Raw genomic sequence first — 18,691 nt, forward strand, 5'->3', positions numbered from 1 at the left:
TTTTTTTTTTTTTGGTACAAAGTCTCGCTCTGTTGCCCAGGCTAGAGTGCAGTGGCATGATCTCCGCTCACTGCAAGCTCCATCTCCCAGGTTCACGTCATTCTCCTGCCTCAGCCTCTGGAGTAGCTGGGACTACAGGCACCCGCCACCACACCCGGCTAATTTTTTGTATTTTTAGTAGAGACGGGGTTTCACTATGTTTGCTAGGATGATCTCGATCTCCTGACCTCGTGATCCGCCCACCTCGGCCTCCCAAAGTGCTGGGGTTACAAGTGTGAGCCACGGCGCCTGGCCCAATTTTTGTATTTTTGGTAGAGACAGGGTTTCACCACATTGGCCAGGTTGGTCTCAAACTCCTGACCACAGGTGATCTGCCCACCTCGGCCTTCCAAAGTGCTGGGATTACAGGCATGAGCCACCGTGCCCAGCTAAGACTGTGCCATTTAAATTAGGATATATACCATCCATGTTGGACTGCCACTGAAACCATGCCAATATGTAGCAATAGTCTCTTGGGACAGATTTAATTTGACTAACTGACATTTCTTTGGAACCAATGCTTCAGGAACATCTCACCCCTAAAGTGAGCTGGACCCATGCATCTGGCACAGGAACTATGCCTCATGATGGAGAATAGGCAGTGAGTGCTGGCCTTCATCAGATACTCCCCACAATATCCTTCCTTCCTGGCCAAACAGTATCTAGAATTGAAGATGGCTGGGTCTTCCGATGGTTCAAGTAGAGGATGCATGTATTTTCTAGGCCCCTGTTTTCACCTGGCAACCAGCAGACCACTGTCTCAGGATTTGGGGTCAAAGATTGCCAATTAGAAATGTGACTCTGCAGTATTTAAAACTGTTTTGGTATCTCCCCAGGAAATTCTGAAGGAGAATTTAAGGATGTTTGAATTAGTTCAGAAACATCCATCACACTGGCCTCCCTTTGTACCTCCAGCCAAGCCAGAAGTGACAACCACTGGGGCAGGTAAGCTGTTGTTCAGTGGCTCTCAGCTAGCAGACCCATGTATAGCAATTGTTTTATGAGAAAGAAGGAATTGTGGCCCATGCTTTCTGTGGACAGTAAAATTTCTACTCAGCTGGAGTGATCAAAAAATGGTGCTTCTGATTATTTTAATCTTCAGATGAGCTGATATTTACCAATTTCAAAGAATGATAAAAGAAGAAAATGAGCTCGTTGCAAAAGTTCCATGCAAAATCAAGATGACTAGGATTGCTTTTTCAAGGTCTGGTTCAGGATAGCAAATTGAGGCCATCGATAATTCAAAGGTATCTTGAAGGGCTTGCATAGCCTTGGCCACATCACCGTCGTTAGGTTTATTTAACAAGTCTGGCTATTTTAAGTCTTTATAGAGAATTTCTAATACTTGGCAGTAGTTCTAATTGTAAGTCTCCTCCACACAAGTCTTTCTTTAGTAAAGCAATTAAAAATGCATAGTCTTAACTACTGAGTAATGTATTGATTGACTACTTCAACCCAAGTGTCAAGCTTTTCTTCTTACTCATTTCCATATTCTGATAGAATTCATTGACTCTACTGAGCAACTGGAGGAGTTTGATCTGGAGGAAGATTTTGAGATTCTGAGTGTGTAGAATCCTGGGAACTCAACTTGAAGGTCTGTCTTCCATCTGGCACCATAAAAACATGAACTTATTACATAAAACTTTTCTAGTCAGCAAGTGCCTATATGCCAATAGCATACAAACTCAATAGCAATCATGACTGAGCCAGTCACTGTTTCTCAGAAAAACAAGACAAAACAAATGACAGTAACCCTTCCCTGGAAAGAAATAGAACAATCATGGAGCCTAGGAGCAGACAGATGAGGAGGAGTTCATTGCTTCCCAGCTTGTCTTACATGGCTACAGCAAGTCTTCAGCTGCTGCAATGAGGAAATGGGCATCTGGAAGACAGACAGCAACTCTCAGCTTGCTTCAAGCACCAGCAGATAAAAGATGGTTAAGCTGTTCTTCATCCTTTCAGATGTGACCTCTTTTGGACTAAATACTAAGAAGCACTCTGTTCTCTTGCTCAAATAATAAAGTGACTGAATCAGGGAGGAAAAGGTTCTTGTTAAATTATTTGATTGTGTAGTTTAAGTAATTATAATTTATATCAAAATGTTTGTCAAAGAAACAATGTCAAATGTACACTGCTAGATCTCCCTCCTATTTGCGGGAATCTTACTATTTAATGGGTCACTGTCCCCATTCTTACTGATACTTTTGTCAGATGTCACCCTGTCCTTAAATCATGATCACTTAAATCAGGGGTCAGCAAACTTTTTCTGTAAAGGGCCAGACGGTAAATACTTTGGGCTTTGCAGGCCATGCGGCCTTTGTCACATCTACTTAACTCTGTTGTTGACATGCAAAAGCAGCGATAGACAATATGCACGTAAATGAGTGTGGCTGTAATCCAAGAAAACTTTATTTACAAAAACAGGTGGAGGGCTGGGTTTGGCCTGCAGGCTGTAGCTTGCCCATCAGTGACTTAAATTGTTGATTTTTGTTTGGTAAATTAAAATAAATTGTGTTTGAAGTATACCCTACTTGGTTGACAGCCATATTTAGAATTGTTGATGTGGTGAATTACACACTTAATCTGTGCATCATATACAATTCCAAACCATTTGAGGAATAGCAACATAATAGGTTTTAAAGCATGTATTCATCAAATTAGCTTTGCTAACAACTTTCCTGTGAGGATGAACCTCAAGCCCCAGCCATATCTTCCCATTTTCCTTTCCTTGCTCCCTTAACTTGCCTGCATTTCACCCCAATCCTTAATCAAGTCCTGAGGAAGGCCAACAACTGGAAGCTAGCGCCAAACCAATTCACTTGTTTCCTTAGATTCCATGTTTTTCTTTTTTCCCCAGTATATTCCAATGGTTCAAAATTCAAAAGATATAAAATTATATTCAGTGACTTGACTCTCTCTCTGATAGGTCAGTTCCTCCCTTGAAAATTCCCAATGGTATTAACTTCTTGTTTATCCTCCCAGAGGATGCATTTTATGCATATATAAATATATGCACACACACACACAGAGCTCGGATTTGTTTTTAATGACTCCAACATTCTCTTTTATTTTATCTACAAATGATCCTAAGGCCGCAGAAGTATGAAAATGCCTTTCTTGAACTCTTTTTTTATTCAAAAAATTTATTTATTTTTATCAACCTACATCATGCTTTGATATGTTGAACTCTAGTGTGTGACAGGGATAAAAGCAGGCATAGGCTTATCTTGAAGCAGCTAATGGGTTTGTTGACCGTTAGAGGACTGTTTCAGCCCTTTGACTTTGATCATCTTCTGATTTTTTCCTGCCTCAGTGTTTTTTTATAGAGTTCGACTTGGTAGTAACAGAAACCTCTCAGGCTCTGAGAGGGACTCATAAATTGCAGTGAGATGGACATTAGAAAGTTTTCATAAAAGAGCATCAAAAGAGTCACATGTTCCGATTTCATTTATTTTATTTGCTATGTACAAAACTGACCCCATGCTTATTACTCAGGAGGTGAAGATAATAATAATTCAGATTATACTGATTATGCTTTGTCTGTATTGGCACAGGTTATATAATACTTAAGGAAACAGAATCACCTGGAAGAAATTGCCTCATGTCAACATAGCTAAGAGTGTTCTGGGAAACTGATAATTAAAGAAAATGGCTAAAACAAATTCCCCCAAACAGAATACACTGTACTGCATAGCCAATTCAGGCTTGCTTTAGGTCTGCTAACTGCTCAAGAGGAGTGTGCTAGATTTTTATGAGGTTTAAAAAAACATATTAAAATAGTTTAATAGGCTACCTGTGAAAGAGCAATTGGGCAACCATTTAGCAGAAAGTCTGTAACATCCTCAGAATATAAGGAAACCAACACTGTGCAGCTTCAATTTGCCACATTGCACACATCTGGATGGCATTTGGAATAAACAGGGACTTCTGAGAAACTGGGATGTGGGATTTACCTTTGTGTTCCTGGAGTCAAAAGCAAAATTCACACATCCTTACCCACCCACACCTCTACTCCTGGCCCAGGAAAAAAGGCTGTCATTCTCATTCCCTTTGATAGGCTTGGCCACATTTGTTGCATCCTCTGCTCTACTTTGGACCAGGCCAAGTCCTCTGTCTCTGGCTGGAGGGGGAGCCGGCAAGGAGGAAACGGTTTGTCTAGGACCATATGCCATTAATGACCACCAACCCCAACCCAGCAGCTGGACTTCAAGCCTCCTTAAGCTGTATGGGGCCCAGTCTTGCTCATTCTAGAGAGAGCTAAAGCTCACCCTGGGCTACTGGGTGGCACCTCATTTCAATTCTCTTGCCTGCCTAGACACAGTGGGCCTCCTTGAACAGTGAGGACTTGCCCTGTGCAGACTTGAGCCATCCATGAATGTTCGCTTAGATAATTTAAGTGTGGAAACACTGGGTTCTGATGAAGCCAAATAATGTGTGCTGACCTCTGTACATGAAGAAATGACTGATTAGCGATTAGGGAGAGATTTTCGATCAAGACAGTGAGGAGAAAGCTAGCAGTGGTGGCCCATCAAATCTTTCTGAGGTAGCCATGAATAGTCACACAATCATCCAAATCAAACAGTAGCACCAGCTTGACGGAAACGGGACAGCAGATCTCAGCAGGGTGGGCTCATCTCTCTGGACCCGAGGGCTGGGGTGACGAGTGTGCCGTAGTCTAGCCCAAATGAGACTCCAATGTACAACTTGACAGATAGGCAAAGGGGCTCAGGCCTTCCTTCTTCAGACCATTCAGGTTTGTGAGGTGACTGTTGTGAGGGGCAGGGGAGGGCAAGGGGCAGAGTGGCAGGTGCCACCCTACAGGCTTTTCATACACACCTGGCAGCGACTGACTCGAGTGTGGAGCTGCCCAGCTTTCAGCGTTTCAGACACAGGCAACTCCCCAAACTGCTGCCTCTCCTCCACTGTGGTCAACCAGAAACTGTATTTGTTTGCAAAGTAGTGGCAGGTGCCTCGGGCACCACTGCACTCGATGAAAGGGGTGGCCCGAAAGTCCTCTAGGCAGGAGCCAGGTGAGACCAGGGACTGGCCTCCACCCTCGGCACCAGCGGCAGTGTGCTGAAACAGACAGGAGATTCGTGCATGAGCTGTGCCTGCCAAGGGTTGGTGTGGGGAGGGGATGGGTGCTCCGTTTCTACGGGGGGCACCTGAGCTTCATTCCTAAGCCCTGGTTCTTTGTCTCAGCCCCCACTTCAAGCCAGCATACCAAGAGCTGTGTTTTAGGGGCAAGAGCTGCTTGTCCTCCCTGATAGCAGCTTTCAGGGCCAAGAGTGCCCCCCTCCAAGCTCCCTAGTGCCCCCCTAACCCATTATGTGGGCAGTGACTACATGTCAAGCAGCAATTCCCAAACTGCTACTGTCCCACTGGGTTCAGAGGTGTGTTAGGTACCCCCTTGCAAAATTTCCACCGACAAATGGATCTGAGAAAGGCTGAGTGAAGGAAAATTCAATAGGCTTCTGGACGGCAGTTCTCAGAGCCCTCTCTCAACCGTGCACTGTACTCTAAGAAGGGAAAGAGGGACAGTCCAAAACACGACTGAAGTTCCTTAATTTGTTGTATTTGGCCTAAATGTCCTGGCCCTCACCTCAGAGGGCTCCCTCAGAATTCAGTTTCAGGGCTACACATGAGCTGGTGGTCTTCAGTTACTATTCCCATAGATGGCAGCTTCAGTCTCTCCACACCCCTGCCTCTCTCCCTTCACTTTAGCTGGGCTATCATCTGGACCACAAGGAGATAGGGAAGAGGCCTAATGCACAACCACGTCAGAAAGTGGCCAGTGGGACAAATGCCCAAGTTGGCACACAGGGACTCCTTACTTTGCAGAACTTTGCAAGAGTGAGAGTCTCCATGGGACCTTTCAGGTGACCTTTCCAGACAACTGTAGCATCAAAATTTTCCTGATTTTGACCCTGAGAATCAAAAACTTTCTAAAACGCACAACACATTTTCCTGCTTTACTGAGTAGCAGACACTAGGTTATTTGAAACTTTGCAGATGAATCAGACTCATCATTGTGAATGTCAGTTTTTGTGGGGGATGATTATGCAAGAGCCCCATACCAAGGGGTACAGCCCATAGAACTCTTGGGCCTCCTTTGAATGATTTTCTTCTTTTTGATAGGTATGTCTCGTTGCTTCAGTATGCCTTGCTAGGCAGTCCAACTTCTCACCCTTACATATCTTCAGGAATAATATTCTAGTATGTTAGGATTAATGTGTAAAGGAAGAGTAAAGAGATTCTGAATAAGGGCTAAGAGCCCTCCCATAAGCAGAGCACATGAGCTTTAGCACACAGAGTTTGTACCATTTCCTGTGGAAGCTCAGGGGCCTCTTCTTATTTCCTGGTCAGGGTGGTGGACAGGACAGAAGGACAGATGAGGTGATTCTGTATTACATTGGGATAAACTATCCAATGTCCAAAGACAGAGCACAACAAGGGAAAGTACCTTTCTCTGGGTAGGTACGCTAATGTGAGGGAGCCTGCAGCTTTGGTCGTTTTTTAAAGACACTCTCACCATCTCACCCTTGGCAATTCAACAGAGAAGCTCTGGCAAGGCAGAGTACTTCAATGGGTGCCACAGTGGTTTTCCCTGGGGGATGTCCTGACCCTAAACCTGACCTTTTATTTGAAGAAACATCCCCAGGTATTCAGAGGATATTATGTAAGGGATGTGATGCCTCTTTGGGCCTGCAGATTATTCTTTTTCTTAGCAAGACACACAGCACAGCTGGCCGCTGCCTTCCCTCCAAAATGGAGAGACAGCAAAAATACCAGCAAGGACATATAAACACAGCATGCACTCATTAAAGCCTTTTGGGACGAGATGGCAGAGGCCAGAGGGATCTGGGAGGGTGGACAGAAGAGGGGACAGTGCCATGGCTGGGCTGATTAGTGAGACTGTGTCCTGGCCCCGAGTGGTGACAGCCTCTCCCTCACTGTCCTCCCAGATCATAGTGTGTTTTGCTCTTCCCTTGGGTGTGGCATAACTGAAGCAGGCATGGAGATGGCGGGGCACTGACCTGTGACTCGCAGATATTCTAGCCCCTGAACCACTGGGTGCAAACTGCTGTCTTTCCCCTACATTCATAACTACCTGCCACTCATGCAGAACTGGGTTCTCCATTCTTTAGCCAAGCCCAGTCCAAGCATTTCTCCTCTTTTCAAACTCTATGCTTTCTACCTGGTGTCCCTTGAACCTGGAAACCAATCCAAGGGGCCCTTTGCCTCCAACTGGGGGAGGGGACAGTGCAGGACCTTACCATGAGGAAGGAGTACCCAATCCAGAGGCTGCGCCAGCCCAGGGGGCACTGCGGGATGGTGATGTCCTGGCTGTGCACAGCAATGGCTTGCGAGGGTGCCTCACACACAGAGCAGCGGCTGATGTACTGGGGAATCTGGGTCTGGCTGACGGGCATCATGGGGATAGGGGCAGTAGTGGAGAGCCAGTAGGATTTATCATTGCGCCTGGCATAGTGGCACACCTCGTTGATGTTGCAGTAGATGAAGGGCATGGTGCTGAAGCGGGGCAGACAGGAGCCAGCAAAGCCTGGAAGGAGAGAAAATGGGCAAGGGCAGGGAAGGTCTGGCTGAGGGGCTTTGACGAGATGGTGGTTTGGGTTTACATCCAATCACTTGCACCAGACTGAGGCAGCGCTCTCCTTCCAATCCTGTAACATTGTACACACGCTGAAGTGTGTTGATCAAATTCTGTTTTAAATGCACCAGGGAAATTTGATAATAACAAGAATCTTCTTATAAGCTGTATAATTCTGCCCTAATTAATCTGCTTTGAAAGAAACAGCATTTAATAGACTGAGTCTGCGTTTAAGATTTAGCACGCCTGCAGACAACACAATTCATTCTCAGGTAATCATCACTGCCCTGCAGGTCATATTATTATTGTTACTACTATTAATTGCTAATATTTAATGGATGCTTAAATGCCAAATGTTGCTCTAAGCATTTTACATTGGGTGATTGATTCATGCAATCTTTCCACCAACCTGTGTGACAGGTACTAGAGTTAGCTTTGTTCCATTAAGGAGGAAGCCAAAGCCTAGAGAGGTTGAATAACTAATGCAGTGTACACAGCTAGTAAGTGATAGAGTCAGGATTTGAACCCAGATCCACCTGACTCCAGAGCTGATGCTTGTAACTCATTACACAACAGTGGACCTAGAAAGGGCTGGGAGAAGAGAGGGGTTGGCTGTTGGTGTTTGTGGGGACAAGTGACCAGGGCTGACTGTCAGAGCTGGTACCTACCCAGGTCCTGGTTATGGGCTTTCTCTTGCCCCTCCACGAACAGTAAGCTGTACCCCACCCATAGCTGGCTCATCCCGATGGGACACAGCGGCACCTGTTCCGACTGGCTGTGCTTTACCAACGTGTAGCCCACTCTCGCGCTCTGGCCAGGCATTCCAGGCATCCCGAAGGGGCCTTGCTGCCCTGGAGCTCCTGAGAGAGACAGAGCATAAAAGGTGAGTGTGGTGCAGCTAATGATAACATCAGCTACTCACATTGTGCCACGCATTGTGCAAGGCGTGTTATACACGTGTGTTTTCTCACTCAATCCTCACGATGACCCTGGAAAATGGCATTACCACCCCAATTTTTAGATGAGAAAATTGAGGCTCAGATGTCCTACAGCTAGTAAGTGGTAGAGCTACAACTCTATCTCAGATGTATCCAGCTACAGAGGCCCCATTTTTCAAAGTACATTGTTAGGCTTCCTTCCCATAGCCACCTGGCCTTGGGGTCTCTCTGAGTGGGGATAGGGTATGGAGAGGGATACTTCTCAGGTCCAGCCTTGCAGGCCCTCATAGGAGATAACTATGTAGCTGCTGAATCAGAGGCATTAAAAGCAGAGTTAGGATTAGCAGGGTAAAATCTTGCCCTCCTCTCCTGCCCATGACAGATATGACAAATCAACTGCCAGTTTCCCACCGAGCCGCTGAACTGTTCTCTACTCAGGACAACTAATTTGTCATCCCCAATGTAAAGTGGGACATAAATAGAAGAGGTATACAGACAGCCACACCTTATCTCAAGTGTTGTTATCCCTTGAACATCGCCCTCCCATGTGTGTCACAATCCCTGGGTAGAAAAGGGGAGGTAGGCCGGGCGCGGTGGCTCACGCCTGTAATCTCAGCACTTTGGGAGGCCGAGACGGGCGGATCACGAGGTCAGGAGATGGAGACCATCCTGGCTAACACGGTAGAAACCCCGTCTCTACTAAAAATACAAAAAATTAACCAGGCGCGGTGGTGGGTGCCTGTAGACCCAGCTACTCGGGAGGCTGAGGCAGGAGAATGGCGTGAACCCAGGAGGCAGAGCTGGCAGTGAGTGGAGACTGAGCCACTGAACTCCAGCCTGGGCGTCAGAGCGAGACACCATCTCAAAAAAAAAAAAAAAAAAAAGGAAAGTGGACAAAAGGATGAAGAGACATTTCACAGGCGGGGAAATTCAAATAGCCGTCAAATACATAGAGATGCTCAACCACGGAGCACAATGAAATAATTAGTCCTACCAGTTTGACAAAAAAAAAAAATTTAAATCCTGAACTGTCAAGGGCTTGTGAAGATAGTGAGTATCAGAAACATTTCCACACCACAAATCGGAGTGTTAATAAGTACAACACTTTGGAAAACAATTTGGCACTGCCCAGGAAAGATGAAGATGTGCACAGCCTATAACTCAGCAACTCCGCTTTTAGACATACATTCTAGAGAAACCTAGGCCTGTGTGCACCAGGTGGTAAGAGTACTGACCATATAGCAAACCCCAGAAACCCCCCAAAAGCCACCCACTGGAAAAGTAAGTTGGGTTCCCTAGGAAGCACTCTGAGACAGAGTTTACTACCCAGTGTATTCATCAGGGAGTGCTCAGGAAAGTGGGATTAACACCCGTAAGAGGAAGGAGAAGGAAGCAAGTCCTGGTAGGGTGAGAAGTCCAGCAGCAATGCAGGCCCAATATCCTCAGGTGACCTTGGGCCCCCCACAGAGGAAGCTTCAGAACTGAAATGGAGTTGTCCCATGTTCAATCAAAATGGTCAGGCCTTTAAAGCCCGCTCAATCTCATGTGGTCCACACCCAAAAGGAAGTGAAGTTGGGTAGGGCAGCCCTCTTGCCAGGCAATCCCTGAAGGGGCTGAAAGTTGAAGACTGCTCGCTGACTATACTCACAGCATCTGGGACAAACTCTTCTTTGAAAGGAAAATCTAAGGGGTGCATCTCCATGTCCACCATCATGTTGAATTCACACGATGGAACACTATACAGCATTAATTAATACAAATTAATAACTTGCAGCTAGCCAGTCAATATGAGTACATCTCACAATATTGAGAAGGAAAATAAGCAAAAGGAATACATACAGTATGCTTTAAAGTTCACAGGCAAGCAAAATGAAATATTTTGCCGAGGGAGATATACATATGGGCTAAACTACAAATAAAGTCAAAGTAATGTTAAAATATAAGAATTTCAATGGTTGCTAACCTAGGAGGTGAGGATGAGAGAAAGAATCAGAAAGGAGCACATAAGAGCCTTCAAGAGTCTTGACATTGCTCTATTTTTTAGCTGGGTTGTGGGTACATGGTTTTGCTTTGGTTTTTTATTATTTACAGCTACATGTTAAAATATTCTTTTATGCAGTTGTTTTGATTTTTAACAAATATCTTCTTTTATTTCAGGAGAAACCGTTTTCTCAAAAGTTCAACTCAGAACCAGGAGCAAATGCAGTAACCAAATCTGGTCTCTTTCCTCCTTGACCCCTTTTTGACCAAAATGCTATCTTATAGGCACAGAATTTCCATGGCTGACTTAGCCCAGCTCTCTGTTTTGTCAGGAATATGTCATACATATTTCATGAGAATTACTTAGCACCGCTAAGAAAACTTCAATTGTATTTGTTGATGTAAAAATATTAAGGCTTCAAATTTAGAAAGCAAGTATGCATAGAGGAGGCATTACAATGGTATAATTATTCATAATTTACATTTGAAAAGCTGGAACTTTGAAAGGATAATGACTTGCACAAATGTGTGTAGTAACTGCTGTGCTAGAAATGAGACAGAATCCCAGATTTCCCTGCCACTGCTATAAATTACAGAACAGGAATTAATTTGTGTGGGGGTATTTTTGAGCTACCACCCACTGGTGATTATCAGAGGTGATAATTATCTTAGTATAACAGGGCTAATATCTTGCCAAGATATTTGCTCTGAAAGAGCAAAATACTACCAGTATCAGAAAAGCTAGTATTTTCAGAAAGTACCTTCTGAGGACCTAGAGCTATCTGTTTAGTGGAAGGTCAATACACAAGTTTATATTTCTTCAGAGATGAGCGAAAGATACAAGGAAGCCAGGTCCAAGTGGGTCACACACAGCTTTTCAAGCACAACACACATTACTGAAACATAAGACTGTGGCATTTCACACTTCATCTAACTTCTCATTTGCAGACACCTGCCATTTAGCAAAATAAAGTGGGAGTCCAGAAAAAGGAGTACTTCGTGGTAAAAGACAGAGCTGCCTGTTGTATTTCAAAAAGTTAAGCCTTCAAAAACTTTTCAGACATTTGGGTTACTTTATTTATTTTATTTATTTATTTATTTATGAGATGGAGACTTACTCTGTTGCCCAGGCTGGAGTGCAGTGGCGCGATCTCAGCTCACTGTAACCTCTGCCTCTCAGGTTCAAGCGATTCTTCTGCCTCAGCCCTCCCGAGTAGCTGGGATTACAGGCGCGTGCCACCACGCCCAGCTAATTTTTGCATAAAATTCTTCCTTGACCACCCTCCCCACCTCGAAAAAAAGTAAAGCCTTACTAATCATGACACTAATGCAAACTCAATGCATACGCTACACAAACATATAACTCCTTATTTGGAACTAATAACATTCCAAGCCAAGGAAACCTACAAATAACTCCGCTATAGTCACAGGAGACTGTGAAGATACAAGATTGCAACTTGATATATAACTTACATCAAGAAAAATTTCACCAGCATTTAGGGAAAGGAGTTGTATATGTGGGTCATTTAATATCCACTTCCGAAAAACCCCCTTCCAAATTTACCGAAGTGGACAACGCCCTACACGCAAGGTGAGACCCACAGGCATCACTGCTTTGAAGCTGCATGTAAGCTCTGAAGGTCCAACATTTACAGAAGACTTTAAAAACTTTGTGAGAAATCACAACGTTCTCCTTCTTTAAAGTAGATCAGTGCTGGGAAGGCTCAAAAGTCACTTTCACTCCCTTACCGAATCATCAAAAAGCCCCGAGGTGGCTGGACCGGGAGCCGAGCACCTCGCGCGCAGCCCCAGCCTGCACAGGTGCGGAGCTCGGGGCGCCTGGGGCTCTCGCTCCGCAGCCCGCAGCCCGGAGGCGGCCCCTGCCCTCTCGCGCCTCTAGCGCCGAGCCCCGTGTCCCCTGAGCCACGGACACGGTTCAACAGAGGCAGAAACACGTCTCGCAAATGTGGGGACAAACTGTTTCACTCGTAGGTATAGCGTGGTTTCCTTGGTACTCACGGATTCTTTCTCAAAACGTGAAGCTTCCAGGAGCACCCCTGTCTCGGCAAAGCCCCTGCGCGGCCGATGAACCCCCCGGGAGGTGAGATGCGACCGCTGAGCTGAGCACGACCCTCTGCCCTCGCCGTGAGGTGATGCTGAGGGACCCGCCAGCGTCCCGGCCCCTCGGCCAAGGGAGAATTCCCGCGGGCCGGCAGCGAGCCAGGCGCCTAAGGCCCCGCCGCCACCTGGCCCGGGCTCTGCCCCCAGACCTTCCGCCGTGGCTGGGTGAGGGTGGCAAAGCCAAGAGTCCTCTGAGGAGGGGAGCGGCGCCCTCGCACCAGCCTCCACAGGGCGGCAGGGCCCCGAGTTGCTCCCCGCCGGGTCCGAGCCCGGGGACTATGAGGGACTCCCCTCATAGTCCACTCCCCGCCCCCACCCCGCCCCGACGCGCGCCTCCAGCACCTGCGCCGCCGCTTCCGGCCCCGCTGGCCTCGGACGCCGCCCGCTGCGCCCGCAGCCACGGGAGCACGTCCTTCCCGAGGTCGAAGTCGGCGACCAGGCGGAGAGCCATCGCCTGGACACGGCCACCGGGCGGCTCTGGGGCCCCGCGCCGCGGGCATTCCCGGCCCTGCGTGGCCGCCTAGCCCTAGCGTCCCCGCGCCCGCCCTCTCCTTCCTCTCCCCCGCCCCCCGCTGCTTTCGGTTCCGCGGCGCCCTGGCCTGAGAAGCCCCGGCACCACCTCCTCCTGGCCCGCGGCCCTCAGCCGCCGGCGGCCCGCACCTGCCCCGGAACCGGGCAAGGCGGGTAGGGGTGGGGCGGGGAGGACCGGGCGCCAGGACCAGGCCCGCCGGGAGGCCACCGCGCGCACCCTCGGGGCCGAGGATAGAGGGCGCAAGGACGTGGGCGCTTCAGGGCCCTGGCGAGGCCGCTAGCCCGGTGGCTTCCAAACCTGGAGGGTAGGCCTATTTTCTTTATTCCCCGAGTGACTCAACTGTGCAGCAAAGTGTGGAAACCACTTGGCTTCAGAGAGCTGGCTCCCCTGGAGCAGTTCAGGGTCACCACAGAAGTAGGCCGTCTCTTAGGCCTATTCGCCCCAGCTTCGAGGTGGTGGTGCTTTATTAGTGTTATTAAGGTAATGAGTAGCAACTGGGAGCAGGTGACGAAGGTGATCCCATTGTAAGAGAAACGCTAAAAAGGGTTAATCCGCTTGATACAAACAGCGTTCTCTTTGTCTTTTAACTCCCTGCATTGGTTCGAGGAAGCTGAATTACCTAGGATTCCCCCTGCGGAGATGTCTTTAAAAAGTGCGCTCATTCTTACAGGGGCACCTGTCATCTTGGGTGCCTTCTCACCTCCTTCCTTCTCCCTACAAATAAGTTCAGTGTTTTCATAACCTCACCACTCCTCAGCGTTCTCTTCGTTCAGGTGCACACCACTGGTACACTTATTGGTTGGGTTACTACTAGATCCCATTCATCCTCAACATCGACGCCAGGTTATTACTCTCCTCCAAACCGGTCTTCCTCCTATCTCTGTGCAGAAGACCTTGAGTAACAGCTCACTGCCCCGAGACAATGTGTCTTCTCTTTACCAGAGACTTCACTCCTTTTCATTTAGAAGCTCAAGTCCAGGCTCACTTGGCTTAAGGAACTCCTGACTCCAGCCTCCTTCCTTACAGAAAAACCTCCAGGTCCTTCCAGCCTGGCCACAGAGCCTTCTCCTCCCAACAGCAGCCCACAGGGACCTCTCCAACCCTAACTTCCTAGGGTAACGTTGCTAGTGCATCTCATTTGATACAGTACTCCCTTGAGACATGAAAACTGAATCTTAAGTCTCCATGCAAACCCTCTGCCCTTTGCCTCCCACCAGGGGCTAACAGAGCACTCTGGAAGGTGCTCGACAATTACTGAAGAATGAGTGAATACAGTAATAAAGAATGCTTTTTCACATGTTTCCCGAAGTTAAGGTCTGAAAACTACTTGTATTGACGTCATCTGGGACACTGTTTTACAATGCAGACTCCTGGTCTCGAGTCTATACCTAGTCAAGACCCAGAAATGTGCATTTTACCCAGAGCCTCGGGTGATTCTTAGGCTAAGTTTGAAAACTACTCCAACTAAATGTAAAAGTCTTGAATTTTTCCCCCCTAGAGACATGTTAAGATAAATGCCTAATGAAGCTGCTAATATTGTCAGTGAATAAAAGGAAGACCACTGGAGCCCCCGAGGAGCTAATGCAACTACTATTTCATATCAAATAAGCTTGTTGCCTTTGTCATACAGGAATATTGTTTGCCAATTTTTTAAATTCAATACATTTCCATTGTTTTATTTTGCAGTTAACTTCTATTTTGCCAGGCAGGACTGATTTTATAGTTAAGCAATGATGATATAAAAAATTCTCTTCAAATTAAGTGAAAAAGCCAATGTAAAGAAGGTGAGAAATAATAAGATAATAAAAGAAAGATGTGACCAAAGTCATGAGGGTGCTATAGGAAGGCACGTGTATCAGTTAGGATTAGATTCTCCAGAAGTTAATAAGAACTCAGATTAACAGTAAATTAAACTCACAAGTTTTATTCTGTCACCTATCTGGAGGTAGGCAGAATAAAGCTCTTAGGACAGGTTCCTGAATTTATGAGGGACCCAGGCTCCTTCCAGTTCTTTGCTCCACCTGATCTTGAGTGTACCCTTGTCCTCATGATCCAAGAGGGTTGCAGAAGCTTCAGCCTTCATGTCTGCATTCCAGAAATCACAATGGGAGAAGAGAAATAAAAAGAGGATGCTACCTCTCTTTTAAGGATACTTCCCAGAAGGTCTACACAACATTTCTATATATGTTTCACTCACCAGAATTTAGTCACATGGCCAAATGTGGCTTTCAAGGGAGGCAAAGAAACATACCTGGCCAATGATGTGCCCAGATAAAACTCAGGACAGTGTTACTAAAGAAGGTGGGGAAAGTAAATATTCAGAAGCAATTAGAGATCTCTGTCAGAGTATGATACCCAATTCTGGCCACTGAGTTGTAAGGAAACCTCTGCTATGACAGATTTCTCTATTCTTAAAACAAGAGACATGGGAAAAGATGGTCCCTTTCAGTCTTTAGATATTTTGGGGTCTGTATATGATTGCTGGAATTTCAGTCATCTAGCACACTGAAAATGGAGTCATTGGAGTCAGAAAGAGTCCAGAGAACTACAGAGAAGAGAAACCTTGGTATATTATTTTTGGAGCCATCCTCTGCCCTTTCTGATATTAGAGATGATGAATTTCCTATTATTTAAATGATATTGAGTCAGATTTTTACTTGCAACCAAGGGTTTCTATTTTAAGGAATGATCATTTCAAACTTTAGGACACAGGCCAAAGAGCACTATAATAATAGGTTTTTGCTTGAACACTTATTAGAGACATTCTATATTTTGTATTGTTTTATTAACATAAAGTGAAGTTATGTTGAGGGAGTAGGCTTACAGGAAAAAGCTCAGATAAGCAAAAAGAGTTTGTTGCAAAGCCCTGATAACCTAAGGGCCTCTGGATTAGATCACCTGAAAGTCATTCTATGTATTATGTAAGCCAGTTTGAGTTGAGTTTTCTGTTACTTGGGCCAAAAGCATCTTAAATCAGGGATTTTCAAACTTTAATGAGCATTCAAATCACCTAAGGATCTTGATAAAAGGTAGATTCTGATTCAGCAGGGTGAGGTGGTGCCAAAGAGTCTACATTTTAACAAGTTTCCAGGTCATGCCAAAGCTGCTGGTCCACAGATGATATTTTGAATAGCAACATTCTGCTACTTAATGTGAGGATCTTTCCACCTCGGTATTGCTGCCTTACTGTCCACCATAGAGAGGGCCGGGTGAGGATATGCATGGAAGGGCTAGCTTTGAAGATACACCAGAGCTAAAGGTCTGTATCTGGGGAGAAATCTAAAATGGAGGTAAATACTGATTCCAGAAGTTTGAACCATGCCATGGGTCACAAGTTCTAGTGGCAAGCCACAGAGAATCCGTAAGCTAAAGGGAGGAGATAAAGGTGCTTACACTATAGTAGATATGCAAGCACAAGGCAGGAAAAGAGGTGAAGCAGTGCAGTGAATCAGAATCTTCAAGGTGATGATTCTTGTGCACCCTGAAGTTTGGGAAGCGCTGGCGCTTTAAATGGGGGTTGTTTTCTTTCTTTCTCTTTGTGACTGGATTACTGAGTTTTAAACCTGTGTTGATTTGTTGCAGAGTAGAGACCTCACCAAGATGCAGTAGGCAAGGGGGTAGAGGAATATGAGTCCTCCAAAACATACTCTGTGCACAGCACAACACAGTGATCCTAATAAAATAAATGGGCATCCTAAAGCAAGGTGATCTACTTTACATACGTTCGCTAACTTTTCAGTGTTCTTCTTAGTATAATTTCAAGAACAGTATTAAAGATTTACACAAGAGAAGATGAAAACAGATGTGGTTTTCTAGAGAATTTTAAAACTACATAAGATGTTCAAGATGAATAATTCCCGAATCGCCAATTCCAAGTGCTGTTATAATACAGATGTCTTTGCAGTCATTTCATAGCAGTTTTAATTCTGTCCTAAAATGAAGCACATTGACACCCTACATATTTTCTTCATCTAACAGTTTTGTTTAGATGTGTTTTAAAATAGAAGATATAGTCCTATTTCTTAACAGTTACAAATGGAATTCCAAGGACTATCCCAACTCCTGTTAACAATAGTTTTCTGTGGGGAATGTAACTCAGTGAAGGTTGTTTTTTTATTTGTTTGTTAGGTTTTTTTTGTTTTGTTTTAACCTTAGGCACATGTTAGCTTTTCAATTTTAAAAACTAGCTTAATTTTTTAAAATGTATCTTCACTCTGATTTTGACTATAAAATTATTGTTCAGCCTTTAAGGGATCATCTTCCTGACAACTTCTGCTCATTTTTGTCCTGTGTAGTTGCATAGATGGCTACATGCTCAGGGCCATCATATATTGCTTGTTGTTTTTTGTTTTGTTTTGTTTTGTTTTGAGACAGGGTCTCACTCAGTTGCCCAGGCTGGAGTGCACTGACACGACCTCGGCTCACTGCAACCTCCCGCCTCCCGGGTTCAAGCGATTCTCCTGCCTCAGCCACCTGAGTAGCTGGGGTTATGAGCACACACCACCATGCCCAATTAATTTTTGTATTTTTAGTAGAGACAGGGTTTCGCCATGTTGGTCAGGCTGGTCACAAACTCGTATATTGTTTTTGTTTTCTTAGAAAGCTGACACTGAGTTTAGCAATGATTAATAGAATAACTCTTTAAATCTGCTTGGCTATTATTTATGATGTTAGAGTGAAAGTACTCATCCTGAAATTTGTTGAAAAGAACTAGCCGGGCAAGGTGGCGGGCGCCTGTAGTCCCAGCTACTGGGAGGCTAAGGCAGGAGAATGGCGTAAACCCGGGAGGCGGAGCTTGCAGTGAGCTGAGATCTGGCCACTGCACTCCAGTCCGGGCGACAGAGCGAGACTCTGCCTCAAAAAAAAAAAAAAAAAAAAAGAAGACTGACACAGATTTTTTTAAGGAAATGTTCTATGGAATGATAGCCCTATGACTTGGCAGTAAATAAAGAACTGCCATTTAACAAGATGGGCTAGACGACAGTTCAAGTATTCTAAACGAACTATATCTGATTTAATCAAAGGAACAGGGAAGAATTTAGGTGACAATAGAGTACTAAACACTTCTGAGAGCAAGAATGCTTCACCAAGTTCCTTTTAAAGTTTTGTTGATGAACAAATATTAACTGTATGGAATTACTATATCTCAAATAGAACAATGGAATGTACAAAATATGAAGAGATCAGCTGAGAAATATATAATCATATGAAAGTTATGTTACCATCTATGATAACTCATTTCATAGAATAAATGAATACATGGATTTTAGTATCATTTGTAATGACCAAGAAGGAAAGGATATTATATTCTGTTATCAGTCAGAAAACACTCCATTTTAAGTGGCTTGATTCTTCTCTTATTGAAACTGTATCATTTTCAAACAGAAACTTAATCTTGTGATTTCCACATAAATGTTCTTCCCCTTTCCTCCTTTTCCTTCCTACTTTTCACCCTTTATTCCTTCCCCT

The 18,691-nt window shown here is 45.2% G+C and overlaps 3 protein-coding genes across 3 annotated transcripts in view; 1 reads left to right on the plus strand and 2 right to left on the minus strand.

The window, feature by feature from the left end:
* ATG4A (autophagy related 4A cysteine peptidase) overlaps positions 1 to 2,569 on the plus strand; it is a 73,026-nt gene extending 70,457 nt beyond the window's left edge. Inside the window, exons 13-14 of the mRNA XM_017880409.1 lie at positions 876 to 984; positions 1,540 to 2,569. Coding sequence (XP_017735898.1) covers positions 876 to 984; positions 1,540 to 1,610 — 180 coding nt within the window. The 3' untranslated portion in view covers positions 1,611 to 2,569. The remainder of the gene's footprint in view (positions 1 to 875; positions 985 to 1,539) is intronic.
* Positions 2,570 to 3,468: 899 nt separating this feature from the next.
* On the minus strand, positions 3,469 to 8,507 carry LOC108534853 (collagen alpha-6(IV) chain-like). The gene is made up of 3 exons (XM_017880406.1): positions 8,320 to 8,507; positions 7,317 to 7,603; positions 3,469 to 5,115 (listed from the first exon to the last, which is right to left on the minus strand). Exons 1-3 carry the CDS (start codon positions 8,480 to 8,482, stop codon positions 4,855 to 4,857), a joined length of 711 nt encoding a protein of 236 aa, XP_017735895.1. The 5' UTR covers positions 8,483 to 8,507; the 3' UTR covers positions 3,469 to 4,854.
* A 3,253-nt stretch (positions 8,508 to 11,760) lies between these two features.
* Positions 11,761 to 14,043, minus strand: LOC108534871 (collagen alpha-1(II) chain-like). Its single transcript, XM_017880434.1, has 3 exons — positions 13,970 to 14,043; positions 12,589 to 13,476; positions 11,761 to 11,859 (listed from the first exon to the last, which is right to left on the minus strand). The coding sequence occupies exons 1-2, from the start codon at positions 14,041 to 14,043 to the stop codon at positions 12,798 to 12,800; spliced, it is 753 nt and encodes a 250-aa protein (XP_017735923.1). The 3' UTR covers positions 11,761 to 11,859; positions 12,589 to 12,797.
* Positions 14,044 to 18,691: the final 4,648 nt, after the last annotated feature.

The sequence above is a fragment of the Rhinopithecus bieti genome, unplaced genomic scaffold (genome assembly GCF_001698545.2).
Source record: "Rhinopithecus bieti isolate Rb0 unplaced genomic scaffold, ASM169854v2 scaffold_11291, whole genome shotgun sequence".
In the NCBI taxonomy this organism is placed as follows: Eukaryota; Metazoa; Chordata; class Mammalia; order Primates; family Cercopithecidae; genus Rhinopithecus; species Rhinopithecus bieti.

Coding starts and splice junctions, on each gene's coding strand:
- LOC108534853 (XM_017880406.1), bottom strand. CDS start 8,482: ATGCCTGGAATGCCTGGCCAGAGCGCGAGAGTGGGCTACACGTTGGTA. Junction 7,604..8,319: donor AGCCCATAACCAGGACCTGG/GTAGGTACCAGC, acceptor CTCTCCTTCCAG/GCTTTGCTGGCTCCTGTCTG. Junction 5,116..7,316: donor TTGGGTACTCCTTCCTCATG/GTAAGGTCCTGC, acceptor TGTCTGTTTCAG/CACACTGCCGCTGGTGCCGA.
- LOC108534871 (XM_017880434.1), bottom strand. CDS start 14,043: ATGGGATCTAGTAGTAACCCAACCAATAAGTGTACCAGTGGTGTGCAC. Junction 13,477..13,969: donor GAAGAGAACGCTGAGGAGTG/GTGAGGTTATGA, acceptor AGGGCCCTGAAG/CGCCCACGTCCTTGCGCCCT.